The 26,222-nt window shown below is 38.1% G+C and overlaps 1 protein-coding gene across 6 annotated transcripts in view; it reads right to left on the reverse strand.

The window, feature by feature from the left end:
* The window catches only part of PDE4D (phosphodiesterase 4D), a 553,431-nt gene that overhangs the window by 33,235 nt on the left and 493,974 nt on the right, over positions 1–26,222 (reverse strand). For 4 of the 6 annotated variants that reach the window (XM_030321448.1, XM_030321466.1, XM_030321439.1 and 1 more), the window contains one exon: positions 20,729–20,841. In XM_030321448.1, coding sequence (XP_030177308.1) covers positions 20,729–20,841 — 113 coding nt within the window. Of the gene's footprint in view, positions 1–19,977; positions 20,032–20,728; positions 20,842–20,927; positions 21,182–26,222 lie in introns of those variants that run through there. The other 2 variants (XM_030321474.1, XM_030321480.1) reach the window with 2 other exon arrangements.

Consider the following 26,222-nt stretch of genomic DNA (forward strand, 5'->3'; position numbering starts at 1 on the left):
ACCTTTATTTTGCACCATATTAGTATATAGCTACTCAAAATGGATCCTAGAAATAAATGTAAAACCCAAAACCGTAAAACTGCTAGAAGTAAAAACAGCAGAAAATATGTGTGATTAGGCAAAGATTAGGCAAAGATTTCTTGGAACACAAAAGAGCATATAAAAGACAAAAATGATAAACCAGACTTTATCAAAACTTCTCTTTCAAAGACAGTGATAAGAAAACAGAACAAGCCACAGACTGAGAAGAATGTATGTATAAAATATGTATCTGATAGAGATTTATATCTTGAATTTATAAAAATCCTTACAATTTAAAAAGATCAGTAAGCACATAAAAAGATGTGCAACATCACTAGTCATTAAGGAAACAAAAATTAAAATCAAAATCTAATGCTACTACAAACTTACTAGAATAGCTAAAATGAAAAAGACGAGCAATACAAAATGCTGGCTTGGATGAAGACCAAATGGAACCCTCATAGAACACTAGTAGGATTGCAAAATGGGACAGAGACTTTGGAAATAGTTTGGCACTTTCTTATAAAGTTAACAATTATATTCATTACATGTTCCAGCAGTCCCACTCCTAATTATTTACCCAAGAGAAATGAAAACATATGTCCATACAAAAGCCTGGATGTAAATGTTTATAGCAATTCTATTAATAACAGCTAAAACCTGCAAATAGCCCAGTTGTCAACCAACTGATGAATGACTACACAAATTGTGGTATATCCATAAAATAAAAAACTAGAAAGCAACAAAAAGAAATAAATTACTAATACATGCATAGTGTTATTATTGGATGAATCTCAAAAGCGTTATGCAAAGTGAAGGAAGCCACTAACAAAAGGCTCTTTGTAACTATATGCTTTTATTCATACGACATTCACTGCTTGCCAGGGACAGTAGTAGAGGGAGGGGAATGAGTACAAAAGGAGCACGAGAACTCTTTTTGGGTGATGAAATACTCTACATATACATTAAGGTGGTAGTTATCCAATTGCATACATTTGTCAAAATATTCTCAACTAGATCTAAAAAGTGGACATCTTACCTTATGTAAATTATACCTCAAAATCTGACTCTAAAAATGTTAGGTAACGTTACTCAATTATTTCAATCCCAAATTTGCTTAACTTTGCCTAAAGAAAATGAAAGACCAAAATCTCAAGCATAGATACATATGATAAAATAACATTTTTACTTTAAGAGCTCCACCAGTATATCCCAGAAAAAAAGGCATATATTTGTCTACAGTCTATTTTAACTTTGAATAATGCAAAATATGGTAAATTCCTAGTTATACACAGTATTCAGGCAATATAATAACAATTGAAATATCCTCATAAATACTAGTATTTGAGATTTTAATTCTTTGGAACAAAACATTTCCTAAATACATTAGATATTTTCATGCTTTCTTAAGCAAACCAAACTGATCTTAATTTAATGATTTAATGGTGATCCTGGGCCACCTTTATTCACTCATCAATAAATAGTCAATTTTCAATAGTCAATAGTCAAATACAGATTATTTACTGTATGTTCACTCTAGGCTAAGCACTGTGTGAGCTGCTGGAGACAGAAAAATCCAGTAAAGCAGGAAGAGCTGTTTGCAGAAAACCCAATAGTCCCAACTGCTGTGGGTTCTTTTTGAATCCTTCCATTACTTTTTCATAGTTTTTTTTTTTCCTGAGTCCTTGTTTGATAGCCTGTTCTCTTTATAGTTAGTGTAAATCTGCCTCCTTGTAGTCAATATAGCATCTCTTTCCCTATCTTTTATGATAGGTTTTTGTCTAAGGCAGCAATTTTTAGAATGTGTTACAAAGAACAGCAGTCCGATGTGATAATTCTCAAACAAGACATTGAGAGTTAAACTTTTGACATAGTGCTAACCTTCTTGGAGATGGTGTACATTAGCATATTAAAGGCTTTGCCAAGGACCATAATATATAACCCTGTTTTACTTTGTTTAACCTAGTATTTCTCAAACTTATTCTACTACCTAACTCTTGGTTCTCTTCACATTTACTAACAAGTAAAATCAAACAAACAAAAATACCAGGGTTTCAGGAAAATAAAAACAGAAAATAGAAAAGAAAATAGGTAATTCTGGTGGAAAGCAACAGGCTTTAAATATCAGAAAACAAACTGCTTTAGAATGGTCATTTACTTATTTACTCAACAAGTATTTATTAAACAGCTACTCTGTGCCAGAATGGGGGATATAGTAATAAACACAGAAGAATTTCCTAAGCATGTAAATCTTGAACCGTTGGGGCAAAAAGATAAGAAATGAATGAGAAACATACTGAATGGAAGACAAGGGGGTAATGTGATACCATGATAGTGGACTAGTAAATTAAATAGTCAGGAAAAGCTGCACTGAGAAGGTGGTATCTGACACGAGATTCAAAGGATTAAAAAGAACTAACCAGAAGATCTAGGGCAGAGCATTCTCAGCAAGGAAAGTCAGAATGAGGGAAGACAGGTATAAAGAACGAGATTACAAGTATATCAAGGCAAGATCATGTGGGTCCTTGTAAGTCTTGCAGAGAATACAGGACACCACTGAAAGGTGCTGAGTTACATGATGTGATTTACATTTTACAAAGCTGTCTCTGTGGAAAATGGTTTATGGAAGGACAGAGCAGACAGATGGAGAGTGGAAGCAGTGAGGAAGAGTTGTCCAGACTTGAATGGAGTGCTACAAGTGAAGAGAAGAGAAGAATCAACACCTAGACTTCTGGTTTGATCAGTATATGACTTGGATGGATGTTTGTGCCATTTGCTAACATGGAGGAGACTGGGGGAGGTAAAGATTTGGAGGATGACAAAGAGGCAAAAGAAGAGTTGTATGAATCAAGTGCAAGAAAGTTTAAACACATGAAGTTTATTTTACTGTTGAGGAACCCCCTCAAACAAAAAAAACCTCTGCTGTACTTGACCTATATGTGAAATCTAATGCCCTATGAGATGAGTCAATTGCATTATGTTAGATGGAATGGGATCATCAAACATACCATAACTTTGATTCTGTGAAATACACCCAAGCTGGAAAGCTCCACTGAAGACATTTAGTCCAATCTACACAGATAGGAGTCCTGCAAGTCTTCATATATAATAATCCACTTCTCCTGGATTTCCTCCACTGTGGTGTAAGTTTTTCACTTTGAGTGAAACTAGTTTTAAACCACCAAGCTAGGGGCGCCTGGGTGGCGCAGTCGGTTAAGCGTCCGACTTCAGCCAGGTCACGATCTCGCGGTCCGTGAGTTCGAGCCCCGCGTCAGGCTCTGGGCGGATGGCTCGGAGCCTGGAGCCTGTTTCCGATTCTGTGTCTCCCTCTCTCTCTGCCCCTCCCCCGTTCATGCTCTGTCTCTCTCTGTCCCAAAAATAAAAAATAAAAAAAACATTGAAGAAAAAAAAAAACCACCGAGCTAATACTGAGGTAATGATCATTAGCTTGCATTAAGCTAATACCATTTTTCAAAAGGTCTAAAGGCCTTATAAAAAAACCCTAAAATTGATTTGACTATGGACACAGCAAGAGAAAACAAAATATGGTTCAGGGATTTTATTACAGAAATTGCAATAAGCAGAAGAGTAGTAAATATCCTTAACCTTTCATATAAAAAAACTTAGGTCTTCTAAACAGTGATAAACAGCCTAACATGAGCAATTGTAGCTTGGGCTCTTACTCTCTCCTAATAGGCAGAAAATCAAGGATATGAATTAATTAGGACGTATGAACTTCCACGTGGCATAATGAGAAAACATGACAAGAAAATGGCTTTTATATAGCTTCCACAATGCCAGTTGTGGAAGTGCTGAAGACCTTCCTGGAATTATTTCATTTATTTCTAGTAACAACTCTATGATGACTAGTATTACTCCCATTTTAAAGAGGACCCTTAAGGTCTTAACCACCAACTCTGCACAGGCAACTGCCAGGTAAGGTCCTGTCCCACTACTGGCAATCTAGTCCTGACAACTGAAGGTTTTTCTTTTGATACATGGTCTCACCTCAACTTCATGTCAAAAAACTTAACTATCTTTCACCCCACCCTCAAACTGGCTTCTAATTTTCTAGGTATCATCCTTTATATGTTTATGTGTAGAATTTTATACTTTCTTCTTATTCTGTGCAGTCCTGCTACCCCAAATCTGAGATAACTTGTCTTCCTTCCCACACAATCCTTCTCCTACCTTTTATCCCTTCCTGTTTTGGTCTATCATCACTTACTTGCCTAATTCTCTAACAGACCCTTCTTGCTTTCACTATTGCCCCTCAGTATGATCTATGCCCCGACCAGACTTATCTTTATAAAATCATTTTGTTATTTTCCTTCTAATATTTTCCTTAAAATACGAGGGTTCTTCAGGACTTAGAGGATAATGTGCAAATGGCTTAGTCTGGCACTGAAGGCACTCTTCACTGTGGTCCCAAGTCTACATTTCTCATACCTACCTCTGTTTCCAGCACCAGACTTTCTGTTTCAGGCAGGCTCACTCTTCCAAAACACCCACTACTTGCCCACTCCCACAAACACAGTAGAGAGAAATCCACAGTAGTGCCCCATCCTACCCAGCCTCATCTAGCCTCTGGAATGACATCTCTTCCTTTGTTAGCAATCTATATCAATCTTCCACGTTAAAGATCTAGCCTAAGTAACTCTTTTTTTCTGGGATGTTTCCCAATTAATTTGGTCCTCAGTGTTTAACACACTATAAACTTCCCTACAGGACCAGAACACCATGAACTATGCTATTATTCATTAACACACAACACGTTTACTTACATGACTAGTTATATTTTTAGTTTGTATATCCATATGCCTATCAATCTATTTTCTATCTTTTTATCTATCATCTATCTTTTTATATACCTATTTTATCTACCTATTTGAATACAAACATACATACAAAAATCTCATTTGTCTCTAAAAACCTCTAGAGCACATATACATTCTACAGCAACTAGCCAAAAACAAAAATCTCTTAGTGAAAGCCTAAATAGCAGATTGTGATTATCTGAAGCCAAAACAAAAAACAACAGAAAAACTTCCTAATGATTTATTTCTCACATGAAAATGGTATCTGGTCTAGAAACTGGTCAAGGATAAAACATAAATAATAAACTAAAAATTTCACTTAAAAGTGATCATGTCAATAAAGAGCAAAATCAGGGTCTTATGTCTAGCAACAAAAATTTTTATTTGCCACAAGATAAAACCTTGACCAAAACAACACAGTACTATTTTGTTCTGAGTCACTTCAACTTTCCTGTGCCTTGATACCTCATCTGTAAAATGATGGAGATCTCACAAATTTTTTACCTCTAAGGATGTATGGAATTAAAAAAGAAAAAAAAAAACCCACAACTTTTATTAAGCATACCAAAGTTTGATTTGTCTGCAAAATGGCTGACAGTAAGTAGAAAAAGGAAAGGGATCAATCACCTATTCACTGACTCATTTTTAATTCTTAGAACAACTACACTACTGGGGAATTTGCTCTCCCTCTGCTATGGCTAGTATCAGACTTATGACTAAGACTTTATCATGGGCTGAAATTAGGTTCAAGGTGATTTCATCCACTCCTCTGTTTCTCAGTGAGATTGTCATTTTAAATCTGTGCAATGATTAAAGAGTTTATTTTGGTTCCTGTTTCTACCTTCCCCAAGAAGAGTTACCTAGTTACCTGATATCATTGATACTTGACACTCTTGTAAATAATCATACTCTCAATATTTCACAGAATCAAAAAATCATTTGGAGGTGTCTTGAAGGACATCCAAGGTGAGGGAGAAGTGAAGCATAAGCAATGTACCAATATTTAGACAGAGTGGAATGGAGATCTACCTGAGACCCTCACAACACTAATAAATGTTTCTTTCATGGCTGCCTTCACACATATTCTTTCAAGGTAATCATAATTAAGGAGTCAAGTAAGAGTGTAAATAAAAATATGCTATCATAGAGTGCTAGGTAACCAAGCTAAAACTAAAGTAAACAAACTCAGTGGGCCATCACATATGCAAGCTAGTGAGGGCCCATAAATCACCATGACTGGGTATCAGGATTTCAAAGGCACACTCTGTGAGCTCTTTTGCCCAGGCCTGTTGATTCAAGCTCTAGTTGCATTGGGTCACCTATATGGCAGCATGTAAAGTTCACCTTTTAAGTTTAAAAATAGTCCCAATCCCCATCCCTACTAAAGATAGGCCACTTTATATGCCTATTATGTGTGTGTACCACTCAATGCACTTTAGTCAGGTTTTCATCTAATTTGTACAACAAGCCTCTGAGATACATTTTGTTAGTCCTGATTTGCAGAGAAAAAAGGTTCAGAGAAGATGAAGCAATTTAATTACCCAAGGTCACAACTCTAGTGTGGAGTGATACAGAAGAGGAATTGCTAAGCTCATTGGAATTTAAAAGATTTACAGGAGAATGAAGATAAAAGTTCAAATCTATCACCTGCTATTCTGTTCCACTTTACTCTTCTTGCATCTAATAACTTATACTATATTAGAGTGAACCAATCTATACTTATTTTGATGCAGTCTCTCTTCACCTTGTTCCAGCTTGTACTTTGTTGCCCCGTGTCCTCACCCCCAGGCACCCTGTTCCTTAGGGGATGGCCCAGCATTTGGATGTGACAATCCACCCATGCTGCTACTGGGCTATGACTCAAGGAGGCAACAGGTGAAGTAGAGGATGCCAGCTACCAACGCTAAAAAAGACTCTAGCCTCATGTGCTACCCTTCGTCTGTAAATCTTCCCTCTCCAGTCAGTTGCCCTAGTCACTATCCCCACAGCTGACTGTCCTCCTCTTAACCATTCACACCCTCGCCATGATCCACTTGGATTTCTTTTTTTTCTTCAAGGCTGTCCCAAAAATTCATTCCAATCAGATTTCACCACAGGAACCCTGCAGTAGAAAGTGGGCAGGAACATGATGAACCCATCAGTCTGCCTCTAGCCAAGGAAAGTCCCATCCTAGGTGAGCCCAATCAGAGAGATTTCTCCTTCTTAGACCACACCTCCCCTTCCTCATCTGTCCGAAAAAGTCATCTTTCTATCTTTCTTTCCTGCAGTCTTCATTCCTCATTCTATCCTCAAGTCTTTTTTCCCTCGCCACTTTGCCCCCACCAAGAAAACAGACCTCCACATTACCATGGTAATAGGCCATTTTAAAAATCCTGACCCCTGCTTACGCCTTCCCTGAGTTTATCCTATATCTTCTTCTGCCACGCTCTCCAGTATCAGTCAAGCTTCATTCCATCCAATTATACCCATACCCTCTCCAAATCCCTTCCAGCTCAGGATCTCAGGTCTGCTTTTGCCAGTTTGTCTTTTCAACCCTCTGACCCCATTACCCTCCAGTTTATACCTGTGCCCTGTTAACTACCTGCTTGCTAGGTTGACTCCCAACCTAACATGCTGTCTCACTATCATACTCTTTCTAGGAGCCAGAAACTAGGTCCTGTCTACCCAACCTCTCATGACGCAAAGAACAAGGGACACAGAATAGGATTCCCCTCTAGGAATTATATTTTGTTGAAACTATCCTTGCTATTTGAAATCTAGTACTTATTTAAAAATTATATTTGGATATATTTTGAAAATGCAGCCTGAGAACAAACACCTGTTCTTCTATCTCCCCATCTTTCCCCAGATGCTACATTCAGAAAAATAAGTGTCTTTATATCTATTAACAAGCACATGGATCTTATATAAGTCTAATTGAGCCTCAGTTTCATATCTTTAAAAATGAGACATATTTTTTTTTGACATGTAGTGTACTGTTTCTGGGACTAAGTTAGAAATTTAAGGCTTGAAGTACGAGAGTATATCAGGATCATACCTTATATCAGAAAGTAAGTTACATACCAGTGTTTCCTGACCACTTGTAGTCAAAGACTGCTCATACATAGCAAAGTGATAATATTAAAATGTTTGAAAATATAGCTAAGGGATAAAAAGTGATTAATCTTTCCACTGAGTTATACTTTTGAAGCAACAAATTGCTTCCAATCTATAATGATGCAAGCTCTTGGTTTTATCTCTTCTAATATGTACTCATTCATCATTTTACTGCTCGAGAACACTACAGAGAAAAATTAAGATTTAGGCCCAAACAGTACCTTCCAGGAGAAATTAATCTAAACTTTCCCCAATATATGATAAAAAAAATAAAATACTTCTAATAAAGGGCACTTGGTGGCTCAGTCGGTTAAGTGTCTGACTTTCAATTTCAGCTCAGGTCATGATCCCAACAGTTTGTGGGAATGAGCCTCACGTCGGGCTCAGCAGACTGATAGCTAGGAGCCTGTTTAGGATTCTTTCTTTCTCTCTCTCTCCCCCCCCTTCCTCTCTCTCCCTCTCTATCCCTCTCCCTCTCCCTCCCTCTCTCTCTCTCTCCCCTGCCCCGCTAGCACACACAAGCATGTTCTCTCGCTCTTTCAAAATAAATAAACTTAAAAAAAGGAATATTTTTAGTAAAACATTCCTAGGATTTCTTGTAACCTAATTATCACTTACCCTTTTAGAGATCTAAGAGACCATGCTGAGAATATATGACTTATGTAACAAAGAACAAAATCAAAGTTTATGCCCAAGATAATGTTAATTAGTTTCATTCTTATCAAAGCATATTGTTGAAATAGCCTTGAAATTCTCAAAAAAAACAAAAAAACAAAAAAACAAGAGGATCAGTGCTTATTTAAAAAAGGGAAGGAACAAATCAGCAAAAATCCACTGAATACTTAATCTATAAAAGACTCTGAGCAAATCTCCCAAAATAAAGTTCAAAACTTCAGTTCTCCTAAATCTAAATTTCTGCATACTCTTTTAACAGAATTATAGCTTTTTTTGCATCCTTTGCAATCTTTAACCTCTTTTGTGAAATAAGGTTTCCTTACAAATAATGAAACGACACCTATAAATCATTTAAAGCACCCACGACAGCATTTTAGCTCTTCTATGAAAATTGTTAAAGCCCCTTCAAATTTGAAATTTATCGAAGTTCTTGTGACAAAGCCCATCACCATTCATTGTTAAATTTGTAGTTCATTATTTATCTGAAGATTGAAAAAAAAACAACAAGCAAACATAAAATAGAAACTCTCTTGGTCAAAGAATGTACTCCTTTTCTAAAACCTGAATTTGATGCAAAAAGGCATAAACAATGGAAAGCCAACTTACTAAGAAATGCTCTTTTCTTTGTAATTCTGTAAAATTAGTATAATTTATGGATTCTTTAAATAGATGCATGATCATTTGTTTTTTTTTTATTTTTTTTAAGTAATTGTCCATTGCAATGAAATGTCTGTTCTTTCTCCCTAATGGGTTTGCATTGGATGACCAAGTGAAATTAAGGGAGAACAACAAAAGGAAAACACTTGGATATAGTCTCTCAAAATATTTTGGAGAGTATTATTTAATTATTATTAAAGACATTTAATATGTCTTTATTCATATTTAGGTCTAACACAAAAAGCAACAAAAACATGCTATGCCAACAATGGAAAAGCCTTAAAATCAGCCAGTTCTTTTCTGAAATGAAGAAGACAGATATCAGCCTGCACTTAACTCCACAGTGGCAGCCTTGCTCATCTTTGCTCAGTTGCTATGGACACGCCCTGTCAGGCCTGTGCCTTCTACTCTCTAGACCTGTTTATGACAGGCTGAGGTGTTTCCTATTATGGTGCCTATGTCTGCACAGCGCACTGCTTGCCAGTAATAAAAGCCAGAGGCTGCCACTATAGCGATTACAGCACAGCAGACCAGAGATGCTGACGGAAACCCAAGCACGCCCTGGGTAAAACTGCACAGAACACTCCCTAACAGGCAAAAGCCAACAAACACATCCTTTCTTCCCAGGCTAGCAGAGAAAGTGCTCAGAAATGTCATTTTTAGTTGGAACAAAATTATATAAGAATATTGTTGCTAAAATATGTATGGAGGAAAGAGAATAATTTAACAGCCACCAATATGGCCTGCATGGTTTTGTCTGTGCATTGTAAACTTTTAATTTAAATGAGAGGAGACTAATGTGAACATAAACTATGCTAAAATTTCTGAGACCCAAGTGTATAAGCAGAAGCGAGACGCTTAAGTGGAAATGATCAGGATTCTTACCAAAGAAAGGACTGTCTTGCAAGGCATTAACCATAGTCCATAGTCTCTGAGTCTATCAATTCAAGATGAGAAATGGCATTTACATTAACCAACATCACGCATCTGGTACTAATTTATGTGACCAAATACAAAATAATACATTGATATGCACTAGTTTTGGGCTTGAAGCCATGTCTCATCAATACTTGTAGTGGCTGGTAGAAAACTCACTGTGTATTTAAACAGTTATTAAACCAACATGCTTATCAGAAATATAGCTTGGGGGCACCTGGGTGGCTCAATCAGTTAAGCATTCGGCTCTTGATTTCAGCTCAGGTCTTATCTCACGGTTTGTGAGGTCAAGGCCCACATCAGGTTCCATGCTGTAAGTGAGGAACCTGCTTAGGATTCACTCTCTCTCCCTCTTTTCCTGCCCCTCCTGTGCTCACTCTTTCTCTCAAAATAATTAAAGTTAAAAAAAAAAAAAAGAAATAGAGCTTGTATTCTATTAACACATTCAAATTAAAAAAAAAAGTATAATCTCCTTCCCACTATTTATGAGTTAAGATAAAGGCTCTGATCCTAAATGAGGCTGAGACCCTCTAAAAAGTGAACTACAAAAGAAGTCAGGAGATTCCTTAGCTACCCCGGTGTAACTGGATAAGTTTTGGGCCTCATTTTCCAACGTACACTAGATGAGACAAATGATCACTTTTAACTTTTTTAGTTCTAAAACATAAGGTTTCAGTCTGAGATGGACAATGGATAGCAGTTAACAATAATGCTTTCAAATGCTGATCATGCTAAATACTACCAAAACTACCACAAAACTGTAGTAGACAGGAACAGATTATAATTTCACTTATTAATTTACATCTGGACTCAAATGACATTAAGCTGAAAATTTTCTTCAGCTCTTTGACCAAATTTCAGTAACTTCCTTGCAAAGGGTCTGATAAACAGTAAAATTAAAGCTAACACCCATAAAAGAATAACTTTGAGGGTTTTTAGGGGTTAGAAAATTGAAATTAACTTTTAGTCCCTGAGGACTGATCAGTAATGATTCTATAGCACTGAGAGGAGAAACACTTAAAGCTGCATTGCAAGGACCAAAATACCATTAATATGATTCACCCAATATTTATTGAGCACCTACTTAACAAGGCTTTCTGTCTAATGCTATGGGTGCTGGAAAAATGAGTAAGACTAACAACCTAGTGTACAACATAATGTCAGTAAAACTAATAAAAATATTACAGTATTTAGAGTTAAGGGAGTTAAGAAAGACATGACCACCTAATCAGGGGAGGCTGGGGTGGGAGATATGGGAGAAGAGAGGACAGAAAAAACTTCAAGGAGGAGGCAACATTCCAAATAGGCCTTAGAAGACAGTTAAGATTTGTTTAATAAATTTTTTATTTTAGCAAAGTTTTAGATTTATAGAAAAACTATGAAGTATAGAGAGTTCCCATATGCCCTTCATCCAATTTCCCCCCACTATTAACACTACATTACTATGACATATTTATCACAGGTGCTGAATCAACACTGATACATTATATTATTATTACTATTATATTTATTATTATTATTATTAAGTTTATTTATTTATTTTGAGAGAGCACCAGTGGGGTAGGTGCGGAGAGAGGGAGAGAGAGAGAATCCCAAGCAGGATCCACACCATCAGTGGTAGAGCCTGATATGGGGCCTGAACTCAAGAAACATGAGATCATGACCTGAGCTAAAACCAAGAGTCAGACACTTAACCGACTGAGCCACCCAGGAGCTCCCAACACGGATACATTATTATTAACTGAAGTCCACACTTTAATCAGATGTCCTTAGTTTTCACCTAATGTTCTCTTTATAGTCTAGGATCCTATCCAAGATCTCACGTTATATTTAGTAACGTAGGCTCTTAGTTGTGACGGTTTCTCCGATTTTCCTTGTTTTTGTTAACCTTGACAGTTTTGAGGAGAACTAGTCCGATGTTTTGCAGAATGTCCCTTAGTTAGGAATTATCTTATGTTTTTCTCATGATGAGAGTTGGGTTATATGTTTTTTGTAGAAAGACCACAAATGTAAAGAATTATTTTCATCAGAGCATATCAAGGGTATATACTACAACCTGACTTATCACTGTTGATATTGACTTTGATGACCTGACTGAGGTAGCTGTGTGTGTGTGTGTGTGTCAGGTTTCTCGATTACAGAGTCATTCTTTTTCCATACTGTGCTTTTTGGAAGGGAGTCAATATGTACAGTCCACCCTGCAGGAGGGGAGAGTTTTGCTCTCCTTCCTTAACAGCAGAATATCTACGTAAATTATGTGGAATTCTTCTGCACAGATTTTTCTATTCTTATTTATTTATTTATTTATCTATCTATCTATCTATCTATCTATCAGTATTAACGCAAGGATATTTTTTATTTTGGGTTACAATCCAATAATAGTTTATTTTCTTGATCAAATTGTTTCAGAATTTGGCAATCAGAAGCTCTTTTAGTTTGCTCTTGTGTCCCTCTGATATGCTCCCATCAACGTGGGGTCTTGTTTGAGCACCTCCTTACTTTCTGGCATGACAACATACTCCTGTCTCATTTCCTGCCCCAGTTCCAGAGTCAAATATTTTCCAAGGAGTCCTGGTTTGTTGGGAGAATGAAAACCAAGATGAGGGTGCTGGGTGTGTTTGTTGCTACTGGGGTGCCATTTCTTTAGGCCTTCTCAGCTGACAGAGCAAGCAAGTATTTGTGTACATACCAGATGGTTAAGATGTTGAGAGGTGCAATGGGAAGCCATGTCCTTAACCGGATTTTCTTAACATTAAATATTAATAAGAGATTCTGTGTCTCGGTTATTTTCAGTCTCATTCGCAGGATTAACAGGGAAGTACTCATATAGACTATTCTCTACTGTTTTATCTTTTTCCTAGAAATATTAACAGAAGTCCACACTTTATTCAGATTTCTAAAACCCAGGGAGTTTTAGATATTATGATAAAACTTCGTGTCAGTTTGAGGAGTTGTACTGTAAAATTACACAAAGAAAACAGAGTTAAACTACTTGAAAAGTCACTGAGAGAGAGAAGAGCCAATGAAACATTCCAACAGTATTCTTTGATTTACATCAACATCATTAGGCCACTGTTGCCTTTTAAAAGCTCATGACAAGTATAGGTATCAAGACAGCAAATAAACACCTTCTCTAGCCCTCACCTCACAAAATAAGAAAAGAAAGACACTATTAATTTCTGGATGGAAACGAAAGACTTAACACTATTGGGCATCTACAATGTTTCTGACTCCGTCTAGACAATTACTGTCTTTTAATTCATGAAATCGTCATACCAACTATTTAACAGATGAGGAAGGGGCGCCTGGGTGGCGCAGTCGGTTAAGCGTCCGACTTCAGCCAGGTCACGATCTCGCGGTCCGTGAGTTCGAGCCCCGCGTCAGGCTCTGGGCTGATGGCTCAGAGCCTGGAGCCTGTTTCCGATTCTGTGTCTCCCTCTCTCTCTGCCCCTCCCCCGTTCATGCTCTGTCTCTCTCTGTCCCAAAAATAAATAAACGTTGAAAAAAAAAATTAAAAAAAAAAAAAAAAAACAGATGAGGAAACAAAAGCACAGAAGGTAAGCTGTCCAATTTGCACCTAGTAAAAGGCAGAGAGTGAATCCAGCTCAGGTAGTCTAGCTACAGAAGGGTGCTGCAAATCCACAGACCATTCTGCCTGAGGAATGAATGTCTAATGAATGGGAGATTTCTGCTGATGAAGTTTGGCATTTTCTCCTTCAGTGGGGAGGTCCCGTTAATGGCAGAGAAGGCAAACCATGGGTTGTTTAAAACATATCTTTCTCACTAAAGATGACTCCTAAAATTGTTCTTGTTGTTGCTTAGGATATCCAAAAGTATACTCATCTGTGAGTGGTAAGCAAAATGCTTTAAAGTGGTACACGGGTGAACATTTTCTCACTTTGTCACAAATTAATTTTAATGTGTATTAAAAAGTGTATACTGGAAAAAATATAGCTGGGACACCAAACCCATGGTTTCACAAATATCCTTGATTAAGAATGAAGCACTCAGATGGGTATTTACATTTTAAAAATACTTCAAATAAAAACTTTCAACATTTAGCATATTTGATATACACAGAAACCACAAATTTTGAGCAACACTAACTTAGACTTACGACAGAATAAAAAGGTCAGGTTTTTCTTGTAAGAAATATTATGTTGTTACATTGCAAAGAATATATTACACAGGGTTTTCTTTATCTCTTTTGTTTAGTATATGCTAGGCATAGAATAAATTACATGTAATTTGTTGAGCATGCAGTATGTGATATGCACCAAAGTGAGCTTTGCATACATTATATCGAATGCTGTCAACAACCTTTCAATTTTATTTTCCCCTTTATTATCTCCCTGTATAATGAGGAAGTGGAGATTCAGGGAGTGACACCTGTTGCCCCAAATATTAGGTCGGAAACAGCAGAGCTGAAATGTGAAACCAAGCTTGCCTAACGAAAAAAAAATGTATATTCTTTCCACTCTATAAAGAATCACTGGTGTACATTGGCAAGCAAGAGAGGAAGTATCACTCACATTCATCATATACAACGTATGGCAAAACAATAACAAAAAGTCCAGAACACTAACCGATGATAACAATGAAAAATACTTCATGAAAAATAAAGCATTCTTTAAGTGTAAAGAATAATAAACCTGTTACTACTGCAGTTGGTAATCCAGTGTAACTAGTTTTCTAATAAATATCACAGAAGTATTTGTTGTTTAATAAAGAAATCCTGTCCCCGTTCTCAGTTAGTGTAAATAAAATAACTTCTTGAAATGTCTCTTAAAACAACTGTGAATATTAAAATAAAGGGTTGCCCATTCTCTCTATTTCTGATAAACATCTGAGACTAATAGTGCCAACTGAATGATCACTATTAGCCAGGCACGGCCCTACTATCTCAGCAAAGCTAGGCCATCACAAAATAAACTCTAGCTATTTCCAGTTTTAAAGGGTTGGCCTCTTTCTATAAAAGAGAAAATTAGATTCTACATACTTTCGGGATAATCTGAAAATCATTACATTATCAACATTTCCCATCTGCCATATGTGTGTATCTTAAGTAATAGCTACAATCTGTGTGACTCTCAGAGAGATCTTCTTAAATTGAACAATAGCATTGTCTATCATCCTTATTACTTGGGAAAAGAGTTTGTTTAATCTGACCACAGCATTTGAAAAAGTAGTGTTTTATTCTTGCTTTGAAATTAAAAAAAAAAAAAAAAAAAGGACATAGTTCATTATGCTCTCAGGCCAAAGTCACCACTATCCTATAATTAAATCAAAATGTAATAAATGAAAGTGATTTTTCTAGTAATGACTAATTTACTGAATCACAAAAATTGGAGGTTTTTGATAATTAAATGTTAGGTATATTGAAGCTTACTGACACTAAATACTGACACAAAAATGGAGTTGATGACAATAGAGACAAATTAAGACTTGTTTTAATGTTTAGTGTTTTATTAAGTTAAACATTAAAATTAAGTAAGGGCTTTACTATTCAATGAAAAATGAATATTTCTGTTAAAAGTATTTCCTGCTTTCTACTGTTACTTTAAAAAAAAGCAAAAAAGTATTTTTTTTCCTAATGGTGACCATAAAAATAAACATTCTCAATCTTCCATATTAACTTTAAGGCACTGCATATAAACTACCTAAATCTTTGCCACATCTACTTTTAATAAGTAGATGAAAAAGCAGACAGCAAACTCCAGACATTAGTAAAGTTGAATTTCTATAGTTACAGAAGATACTTTCTTTTAAAATGTAAGATTTTATGTTAGTCATCTTAACTCAACAATCCTCTTATGACACTACCAATAAATTTTAATATTTTAATGTAGAAAATATGTGTTATTTGGTATTTGCTCTTCATAAAATTAAAATGCCTTTTCAGCTTCTTTCTTAGCAAAAGTTAAACATTTATTTCTGTTCTGAGAGTTATATCCATGTAATGCTGAAATATTTTAGGATTTAACCACTCCTATGAACATTCTGTATTCATTCCAGCATCTCTCTTGCCCAGAAGAAAAAATATCAGCAGTCACAGAACACTCTAGTATATTTTATGTGTGCACTGACTATTCAAAAGCACCAGGGGGAGCAGACAGCAGAAGAACTAAGAACAAGCACCCCAGAAAAGCAATTAATTTATAGGCAACAGAAACATGATAGAGATGTTGGTTAAAAAGTAAATAGACAAAATAAATTCCGTAAAGAGGTCATGACCACATTTGCAAAGTTGGCTTATGCATATCTAGAATTAACTAAAGAAAAACCTGAAGTCTCTTGGAAGGATGCTTGAATGCTAACTTCAAGAGACTCGCAGCTTGAAGCACGGCCGTTTCCAGCAATGCCAAGCCTCGAAACTGCCCCCAAATTAGAGAGGAGAAACAAAATATATTTTTATAGTGGTATATTTTAGGAGGAAATCAAAATGATTTTGTTTTCTCTTTTAAACATCACTGCACTCAGAGACACTGAAGGCCTTCTGAAATATGTATTATTAGGTCACAGGAGGATGAAGTGACAGGGTTCCATAGCATGATCTTTGAAAGTCCTGAAGCTTAGACTCTTGGCCTGACCTCCTCACATCCTCAAGTTACTTTCCTTGAGGGAAAGGTAGCCAAAAACACTGTGAAACTATTCTGCCTTAAAAACAGTCTAATGAGGTATTTTAGCTTTGCAAATTCTGTACAAAATAAGGTATTTTAGCTTTGCAAATTCTGTACAAAAGAATGGAAATGTTTCCACCAAGTCCATTTATGTTTAACATGCTCCAAGAATTAGTAAGCGCTGTGTTTTTAGTTTTAGAGTAAAAGAGAAAAACTATTTAGCACTTCTGTCTGGATTCTGTAACTGGAACTTAAGAAGAGACTAGACTTCTAATTTGAAGTTCAAAATGTTTATATGAATACTATACCAAAAACTGTGTATTATCTAAGCATTTTAAAATAACATAGACATGTGTACTAAAGACTGTTATCTAAGGACTGCATTATAACAATCCATGAAACTTAAAATGTCAAGCAAAAATTACAACTGAATGGTAAAAAAAAACAACATATTTTGGCCAAGAAAACAATCAAGGAAGTTTTACCTAAATCTTAAATATTAATACCAGTAATAACAGGTATAGTGCCTACTATCACAAACTATTTATTAGCTAGACTGTTATATATATACACACACAAACATATATATACGTATATATACATATACATAGTCAAACTCTTACATTAACCTTTCAAATGGATATTATTGTGCTGATCTTATACAAAGTAAACTGAAGCTAAAAAATTGAAGTCATTTTTCTAACGTACGTCAGCTAGCAAGGAACAAAACCAAGATTTAAATTCCAGGTCTGTCTGCTTACAAAGCTTTGAGACCTTACCAAAACCTCCCTCAACTGTACCAATGAGGTTCCAAAGGAAATATGAACAAGTCTCAAGGAGATTAATGTGCTTATGAGGGTAAATGCTGTAGTTTTAATCACTCAAATTAAATGCCATCTGGAGTTTCTTACCCTACTTGGTACAAACATCCTATATGTATTACAGTCAATGTTGGCCTTGGCCAAGAGTTCAATAATTTTCCTGCCTCAGTAGCATCCGTAAGTATTATGCACATTACAATAGCAATCAGGAAATACAGGTAGTTGCTTCTGAAGCACCATTTTAAAACTGCAAATAACTTGGATTTCTTTAATTAAGATTTTTAAAAACACAGAAATAATCTGTTAACCCAACTGGTTGAATGGGTTGGAGAAATCAATTTCCTTCTTCATAATACCCAAATCTATCTCCACAATAAATATTCTCTTTCTATAATCACTTAAAAATCATGACCTTACTAGTATTTTTATTGTTATTTTATACTATTAAAATAAAAAAAAAATCCAAGTGAGAAGAAAACCTAAAAATGTCAGGATTTTTCAAAGGCAGAAAGACAATAACCAGAAAATACTGGCTGGTTCAAAGAAGTGCATGTTAAAATAATGGATAGTAACACAACTGAAAGCCAGAAAGCAATGTTGCAGATGTATTCATTCATCCTCAAGAGATATGTGATGCAAGCTGTCACATCTCCAATTCAGACTTAGGTTGGGCATCACAGGGACCTTAAGATCAGCTGCTCTCACTCAGTTTACAGCTCATATGGATGGGACTTATTCCTGCCCTTGTTATCAAGCAGAAGGGTGACTATACAACATTCACCAAGAGCTCTTTTTTCCTTCTATGTTAATCCTTTTTCACCCACAAAAAGTTTCACAAGTGTAGCATTCTTTTAAAAACCAATGGGTTAAAGAAAGGAAATGGATAGCTAAGAAATTAAAAGGTTAACCAACAGCTTCAGCCAAGTTGAGTTTTTTTAATGTTAAAAATAAGTGTCCTGTCAATAATCTTTCAACCACAAGACACAAACAGCTAGAATCACTACCTTTTTGAAACGTCTTTTCTCACTTAACCTGCATTTCACTTCAACCAAATAAACACACCTTTTAAACTAAATCTATAAATTAACTCAAAGTTTAATTGGGTGCCTTCACAACGAAGATTAAAAAATATATATTCTTGTCTTATTTGGTGCCATAAAGAAAGAAATCATTTTGATCAATTACTATGACCTAGAGCTGTATTTTTTAAAATCTTGAAGTATAGATAAACTAGTTACTTATCAGCTGCTGTCACTTATAACACATTATTAGATTTCAAGTTAATTTTTAAATTCAAACACAGGTCTCATCATTAAGAGTATGGATTTCTGGGGAAAGTAATTATAGCTGCTCAGGATCATTTCTCTGAAAAAGTACTGTCAAATCATCTTGAAAACATAAGTAAATGTGTGCAGATCCCTTGAGGTGCCTTCAGATTCTGCTCTTCTTTTTTTTATGTACAATTAATCAGACAAGAGAATTAAGAACTCAACCCCACTGCAGAATGGTCCCATTCAGCATGTAGGACGCTGAAGATACTAGGCATAGTCTACTGCTATTATGAGTCAAATTATTAAAAAAAAAAAGATTCGTACATCATAAAATTAATCAATAAACTAAGAATTTCTTAGCCAGCTGAGCACAATGGCACCTGATACCACAGCAGGGAGTAAGAGAGCCATGATGGGTTATTCTGATGAGAAGCCATACCAAATTTCTAACTGAGGCCCAAATAACAAAAACCAAAAACCCAAACAAGCATAAAACCCAGATTTGACCAACACTGTGCATGTGGGTTAGGTCAGTATGCTTACGGATAGGTTAGTGCCTATAGACAGTGTGTGAGGAGTCTCTTTATTTTATTTGAAGCTAACTTTTCACTGTGAAAACAGCGCTATCTATATAAACATTGTCAACAGAGAAGACAATCAAGGGGCTGATATGCTATGGTATTATAAAACACTGATTGTGGAAAAAAACAGGTGGGATAAAAACTACAATAAGCTATGGAAAAGCATCACTCGTTTAAAGATACCTGCACAAAGATAAACCATAAAATGGTATAACCTTCCTGACCTTGTAAATAGGTGGACAAAGATGTTTAAATGTCTTTAAGGGACAACTGTTTCTAACTGCCTCACAAAGTTACCAGTTTTTACTGGTTGACTCCCTCAGTCATCTGCACCTAACGTGAATTGCCTCCTTTCCTATCCCCTGAGCCAAATAGTCATTAAACACATACAACATCCCAATTGTTTCCTTACATAACTAAAGACAAAAAAAAAAAAAAACACAGGAATTCCAAAAAATAGAGTAAAACTGATAACACTATACCTTGCTTTAAGGCTGTCTCAGGCTGAAGGTGACTTCTCAGTCCCCCAAACTCCATTGGCCATCAAGACCAGCACTTCGGCATATGACACAAACGACCCATTGAAACATCACTGTAACTATATGACCTCAGAAAACTGGGTGTCTGTCCAAGATTCATGAAAGCAAAGGTAATGATCCTAACAAACTTTCTAACTTTCCTGACATTTCCTGTGGACACCTAAGGCTAAGTGAACACATAAAGGCTCAGTTCTCACAACGTACCCTGACATCTAGATAAAGGAGAGCTGAAGTTCTAAGTTCACGGAACTCGGAGTGTGAGTGCGGTAGGTAGTGACATCCTAGAGGTTTCACTGACCTCCAGCAACTCTATTTCCAACCGGGAATCCCCAAAATACCCTTAAGCATGCACTGCCAACGGACCCGCCTGGGTTTCTGCTGCAAGGGCAAAGTGTCACTTACAAGCCCACTGCTCTCCCATCCAAAAAAAAAAAAACCCACTCACTGTGTCCTGGGAGTACTGCAGTCAAACTATGTCAAAGTTGCTTCTGCAAAATGTTTGCTTTGTGTGGAGTGAACGTAAGAGACAGGGAAGGCACAGAATCAGGAACCTCCCTTCAAGGGAGCAGAACAGCCACCATGCAGCGTGACAAAATCCCTGCACGTCTTTCTCAGGACCACAGGGGCTGGCGAATTCACCGGCGTGGGAACCGCCAGTCTAGGGGCCTCGGTGAGAGGCCGAGCCAGGGCTTACCTTGTTGGAGGCCATCTCACTGACAGAGTGCCTCGTCTGCAGGGTCTCTAGCTGGTCCAGACACCAGTCCAGCTCCTCCAGGGTCTCGCTGGCCAGTTTCTGGTAGGCCTCCTCTGCGAAGAGATAGGGAAAGGGGGACTCAGTTCTCAAGCGCTTCACGGGGCCGCCAACGAGTTCAAAGGGGGCCATCCTGCCGTACCCCGCCATGCTCGGACGCCCGGTGCCCGCACATGAGGGCTGCTCCTTCATAGTGCCGAGCCTGGCACCGCGCTGGGGGCCGAGGCTCAGCTAGCGGGGCGGCCGGCCTCGGGGAAGCACGGTTGCTCCAGCTCGGCGTCTCAGTCCCGCGTCCGGGGAGGGCGCACGAAGCGCGGCAGGCCAACTTTTACACGGAGGCACGGACAAAAACCTCACGGCGCGACTCTTCGACGGTGCGGCGGGCCCGAGTGCCGGCCCCGGGAGGCTGGCGAAGGGGGCGGCGCGCGCGCCTCTGGGCCAGCCCCGCGGCGGGAGCGCCCGGTCCACGGCCGGGTCTCGTCGCCGGCCGGCCCGAGCGGCGTCCCCGCTCCCGCTCCGCCCGCCGAGCCTTCTCACGACGAGAATGAATCAGCCGCGGCCGGGTGCGCGGCCACCACGTTTCCTGTTTTCTTTCTCAACTCCCCCGGCGCCCGGCGCAGCGCCGCTCCATCGCCGCGGCTTTCCGGGAACACTCCCCCTCACGCCCCTCGCGGTCCTCGCCGCCGCCGCCTGGCCCCTCCTCAGCTCCCTGACGAGGAGCCTGCCAACTGCCAAGGCCCGCCCGCGCCCCCCGCCGCCGCCTTCCCCGAAGCCCCAGTCCCGACAGCCCCGCCGCCTCGCCGGGGCATCACCCCGCGCAGCCCGGCGCCGCTCGCTTTGAGGCCGAGCCCGGGAGGCGCGGACGCGAGCGCGTGTGTCTGTGGGGCTGCTGTGGGGCTGCGCGAGGGGGAGCGGCCCAAAACCCGGCGTGGAGCGCCTGCCGCCCGGGGTCGCGCCCGCCGCGGGGCTCAGGCGGGACCTGGCGCGCACGCGCGCGCGCGCGCGGCCGCGCACCTGCCCCACGGGGACCCCGCGCGCCCCTCCCGGTCGCCCCGACTGCCCTAGCCTCCACGTCTCCATCGTCGGCTGCCACCTGCGAGGTTTCGCGGGAGAGTCCGACGGGCGGTACAAACAAGGTTATTTAGGACCCGCGCGATCGTTTTTTGTGGGTTTGGGTTTTAGGATTCTTGAAGCTTCGTTTCTGAAGACTTAGGATTTACCTGCTTCAAGGGGACAGGGTAGTTATGGGAATAAAATTCTTTCTGTTGAAACCAGACTCAGTACGCAGCCCGGCCCCTGCTAAGTACCAGGCCTCTACATTTTGGCATGGACATAAAGAAGCAAACAAAAACAATGTTGGAGGCTTTAGAATTTACAGATTTGACAATATGCTGTATTTTCACGCTCAGAACTAAGAGTTCTCTTAAAGGAACAGCAATGTGAATGCCCATATAATATGGGCAGGTGACACATGTCCTGCATACATGCTTCCTCCGTGCTTGGGACTGCAAATCAGAGACCAGGATGATCTTGTAATGCCAAAGGAAGAAGCCTGGAAGGGTGTTTCTGCCCACCGTGCGTACAAAAAACTACAAAGGTGAGAAAATGAAAAGACCATATCCAAAGGTATCATATGGAAGCTGGTTCCATTTACAAAAGCTGACCCTAGGGACCACAGGCAGACTACATAAAAGGATCAATTGCAGACAACTTTACTGCATTAGCAAGCAGATAAACAAAACTTTCAGGGGGGAAAATAATCCAAACTCCAGAGTCGCATCTTAAAAAACTTGGTCCTTGTCAATTACAAAGACTACACTGAAAAGCTTAAGTGAAGTCGGTGAGATCCATTTTCTTTGTCTTCAAATCTACAGCAATTGAAGGAGAAGAAATTCTGCCCTTGAAATTTAGACTCCATAAAAGATCAGTGGGACAACAAAGAACTTCGCACACTGAATCTTGGCTCCTGGGATTTACCAGATAGATTTTAATACAGCATTTGCAAAAGTTAGAATAACTTTCAAAGTATTTGCTACATCTGCTACATGGCTCATTGTTATCAAGGATTCTTGGACTGTTTGGTATTCACTTTAGGGACTTAGGTTAAAATTTGTCTTTTTTATTCCTTTTTCTTTTAAGCACCAATCTCTGTAAATATATCTTTAGGTGCACCAACAGCTGCCTAAATCTTGCAAGGTAAATTAAAGAGTAAGACTGGACCTTTATTTCCCCTAACAAAAGTAACAACCGTAAAGACAATTTAAAATAATAAAAATAAAGTATTTTATCTGTGTAGCCTTTCCCTGATTATAAGAATATAAAAATATTAAATGATTCTTATAAAAATGGAAAAAGAGAAACATGACACAATGTAGAAAGTCCTTTGTAATCCCAAACCCTAAGGATCACAAACAATAATTAAGCCTATGACCATAACACAATTTCATTTTACTTAATACCTTCCATATGCAAGTATAGAATAACCTAGTTGAAATGGTAGTATGTCTACTATATGGTTTTATTTTGTTTTTGCTTTCTTCCCCCTCTACTGCATAAAATAAGGATGCAGGACATTTAGAAAGGAAATTAACTTATTTTAGGTTGAGTTGTCTATAGTAAGCACATCCAGTGGGTTAGAGATGCAAAACCATTGTTCATTGCCATCTCTCCAGTCACTGGCAACATAAAGAAGCCAGGAATCTTCTCTCCGCACCTCTAAGGGTTGGTTTTCCATGTTCCTCTCCCTTCACTCCATATCTTTCAAAGTCTGAGCCCCAAAGGGATCTTCCCAGTGTAAGTAATCTTCTCCTCATCTTCACCAACTTCTCAAACTTTTCAGAAATACAGGTCTTGGGCATAGCTGAATGTGGTGCCACATATTATATTTCAGTATTTACTTTTTAATCATCACGGGGGAAAAGTAATTCATTCAAGTTTCAATGCTTCAAGACATCATACACTTAAATATGGGACTTGACCTTAAGAAGGCAGAATAGCAACAAGAGGGACAACTTATTTCAGAAGATCTACTTTATGTTCATATCAAAAATTAGCCATTTTGACAATCAGCATTTGGGTACAATAATAGTGTGGTACGCATGTATATGTTAAGTTCTACCCACTTCTGCATGCATTGTATAAATCTAGAGAGTGGTCACTACCTACCAATAACCAAGAAAATAATTACTGACAGAGCAAAGAAGTTTGTTCTATAAAACTGTTGTTCAAATAAGGAACTATTGCTGATATTAGCATAGAGCTAAGAATACTACTTTTTCCAAATTCCTAGGTTTATAGGCAATATGGCCAGCCACAATTTTTAAGGATCATTATTAAATCTTAACTTTTAGGAATTTTAACCCCAAATGTTCTAAGACATCGAGTGACTGACCTTTTCATCCCCACTAAAAAAACCTCACTGTGGACTTGCCAGCTATCCTACAGGAAATTGAGTCACCATACCAAACAACACACCTAAACGTCATCGACAGCTAGCAGGACAAAAACAGTGACCTAGTTTAATTTTGGATTTTACCAAGAACATACACCGCATTCATTAATAAAATGCTTTCTCTCCAAAGTATTCAGTGTGGCACTACTTGAAAACACTATATGAGAGGTTTTTTTTTTTTTTTTTTCAACCATCCAAAATCTTGCTAAGTCAAGGAACTGCAAGGAGAAAAATGCCCAAGCAACAACTGTTAGCTAAATCCCATCAAAGCTAGGAGAGGACTATCAAACAGCAACAGAGAAATAGCTTGAGCTCTTGGAAGTCCCCTCCTACAGCAGTGCTCGTTTTTTGTTTTTTGTTTTTTTTTTTGTTTTTTTCAAGCCACCCTTGAACTATGTCACACCCGTGTTTCTGCTCAGGATCTTCTGTGAACAAACAGTCCTCAATTCTTGCAGACCAGCACTAGGCTTCCGTCACTGTGATGCAATCAAGGGTTCCCCTGACACATGGCCTGAAACAGTGCCAGGGGCTCCCGGAGAAGATGCTGAAGCAGCAGCTTCCTTTTGAAAAGGGGAAAAAAGTCATCGCCTCAGAGCCACAGCAGTTAGCTAGAGGCTGAGGTGGTTTTCTTGGGAAACGTTCAGCCAATTACTCTTCTCCACGTCTTAAAACAAAGCTGACTATTGAGATGAAAGGATCCATTCTAACTGATGTGTAATTGTGTGGATATTGGTTCTTTTTTATGGCCCGTATTTGAATGATTAAAGGTCCATGTAAGTTAGTGATAATTCCTAGACAGGCCTATCGGTGTAAATGAAGAGAACAGGTACAAAAAAAAAATCACATTGGGTACCATTTGTTTACATTTAATTAAAATATAAATATAAATACTAACAGTTGATTCAGATTTTGGTTAAAAAGAAACTTCACTAAATATCTTCAGAAAGCAAATACTTAAATACATGTATCTTCCTAATCAGGTCTAGCTTCTCCCATCCTAATTCCCACCAAAATTCCCTCTTTGTTCCTAAGGATGGAGTTAATAGTGTCTAAAGTAGGTAGAACTGGAGGAAAATGATTCCTATTTCACCATGTATTGCTTCAAGGGAGTTACTCCCTGAGTTTGCTACAGTAGAAGATTTGTCCAGGTTAGCTCTAACTTTTGCTGACTTATGTTGTTTTTTTTTTTTCCTTCTATACACTTTATCTGATGGGAAATACATGAAGGGATTGGATTCACTTTCAACGTATACATGTAACAGGTTTAAGCAGAGCCTTGCTAGTGGCAAGCTGCTCTCATTGCCAAGTGTATTACTGACATCAAGTTCTTGTTTTGAAGTTTTTTAAAATCTTATGAAATATATAAAATTTCACTTAGTACTTCCAGAAACCTCCAAAGGGAAGATGTACATGGTTTTGTGAGGTTCCTTTTTTTCCTTTGTCTTCCTACCATCTATTGTTGTTTTTTTTTTTCTAATGCCACCTAAGGCTCTAGTAGAATTTTTATAATGAAATAAACACAATATTAGGTTTCAATTGACTTCTACAACCAGCAGTAATTCAACAAACATTTGGTTAGCACCAACTATGTGTCATGCACTTTATTAGAGTCTATAAAAACAAGGTGACTGAAAGAGTGTGTCCCTTATCCAAGGAAAACCTAGACTTTGACATTGGAGATGATTTAAGCATACTATATTGTAGAAAGCATTCTGAAAGGAGATAGCATGTAGGCTATTGGAGAATAAAAGAAAGCTATTTAAATACACCATTCCCTGACATTTACAGGCACACAATAAATATTTGTGAGTAAATAACCAATAAGTACACATGTATTATGACAAAAAGAATATTTCTTTGCAAGTAATATTCAAGCAGTAATAGTTTCCTGGGTATGGCTCTCTAGATATATTCATCTCTACCTATCTCTTAGGCTCAGTCTACTGCTTTCTACCTCTCCTACTTGTCTCTTTTTAAAGAATGTCA

The sequence above is a fragment of the Lynx canadensis genome, chromosome A1 (assembly GCF_007474595.2).
Source record: "Lynx canadensis isolate LIC74 chromosome A1, mLynCan4.pri.v2, whole genome shotgun sequence".
Lineage (NCBI taxonomy): Eukaryota > Metazoa > Chordata > Mammalia > Carnivora > Felidae > Lynx > Lynx canadensis.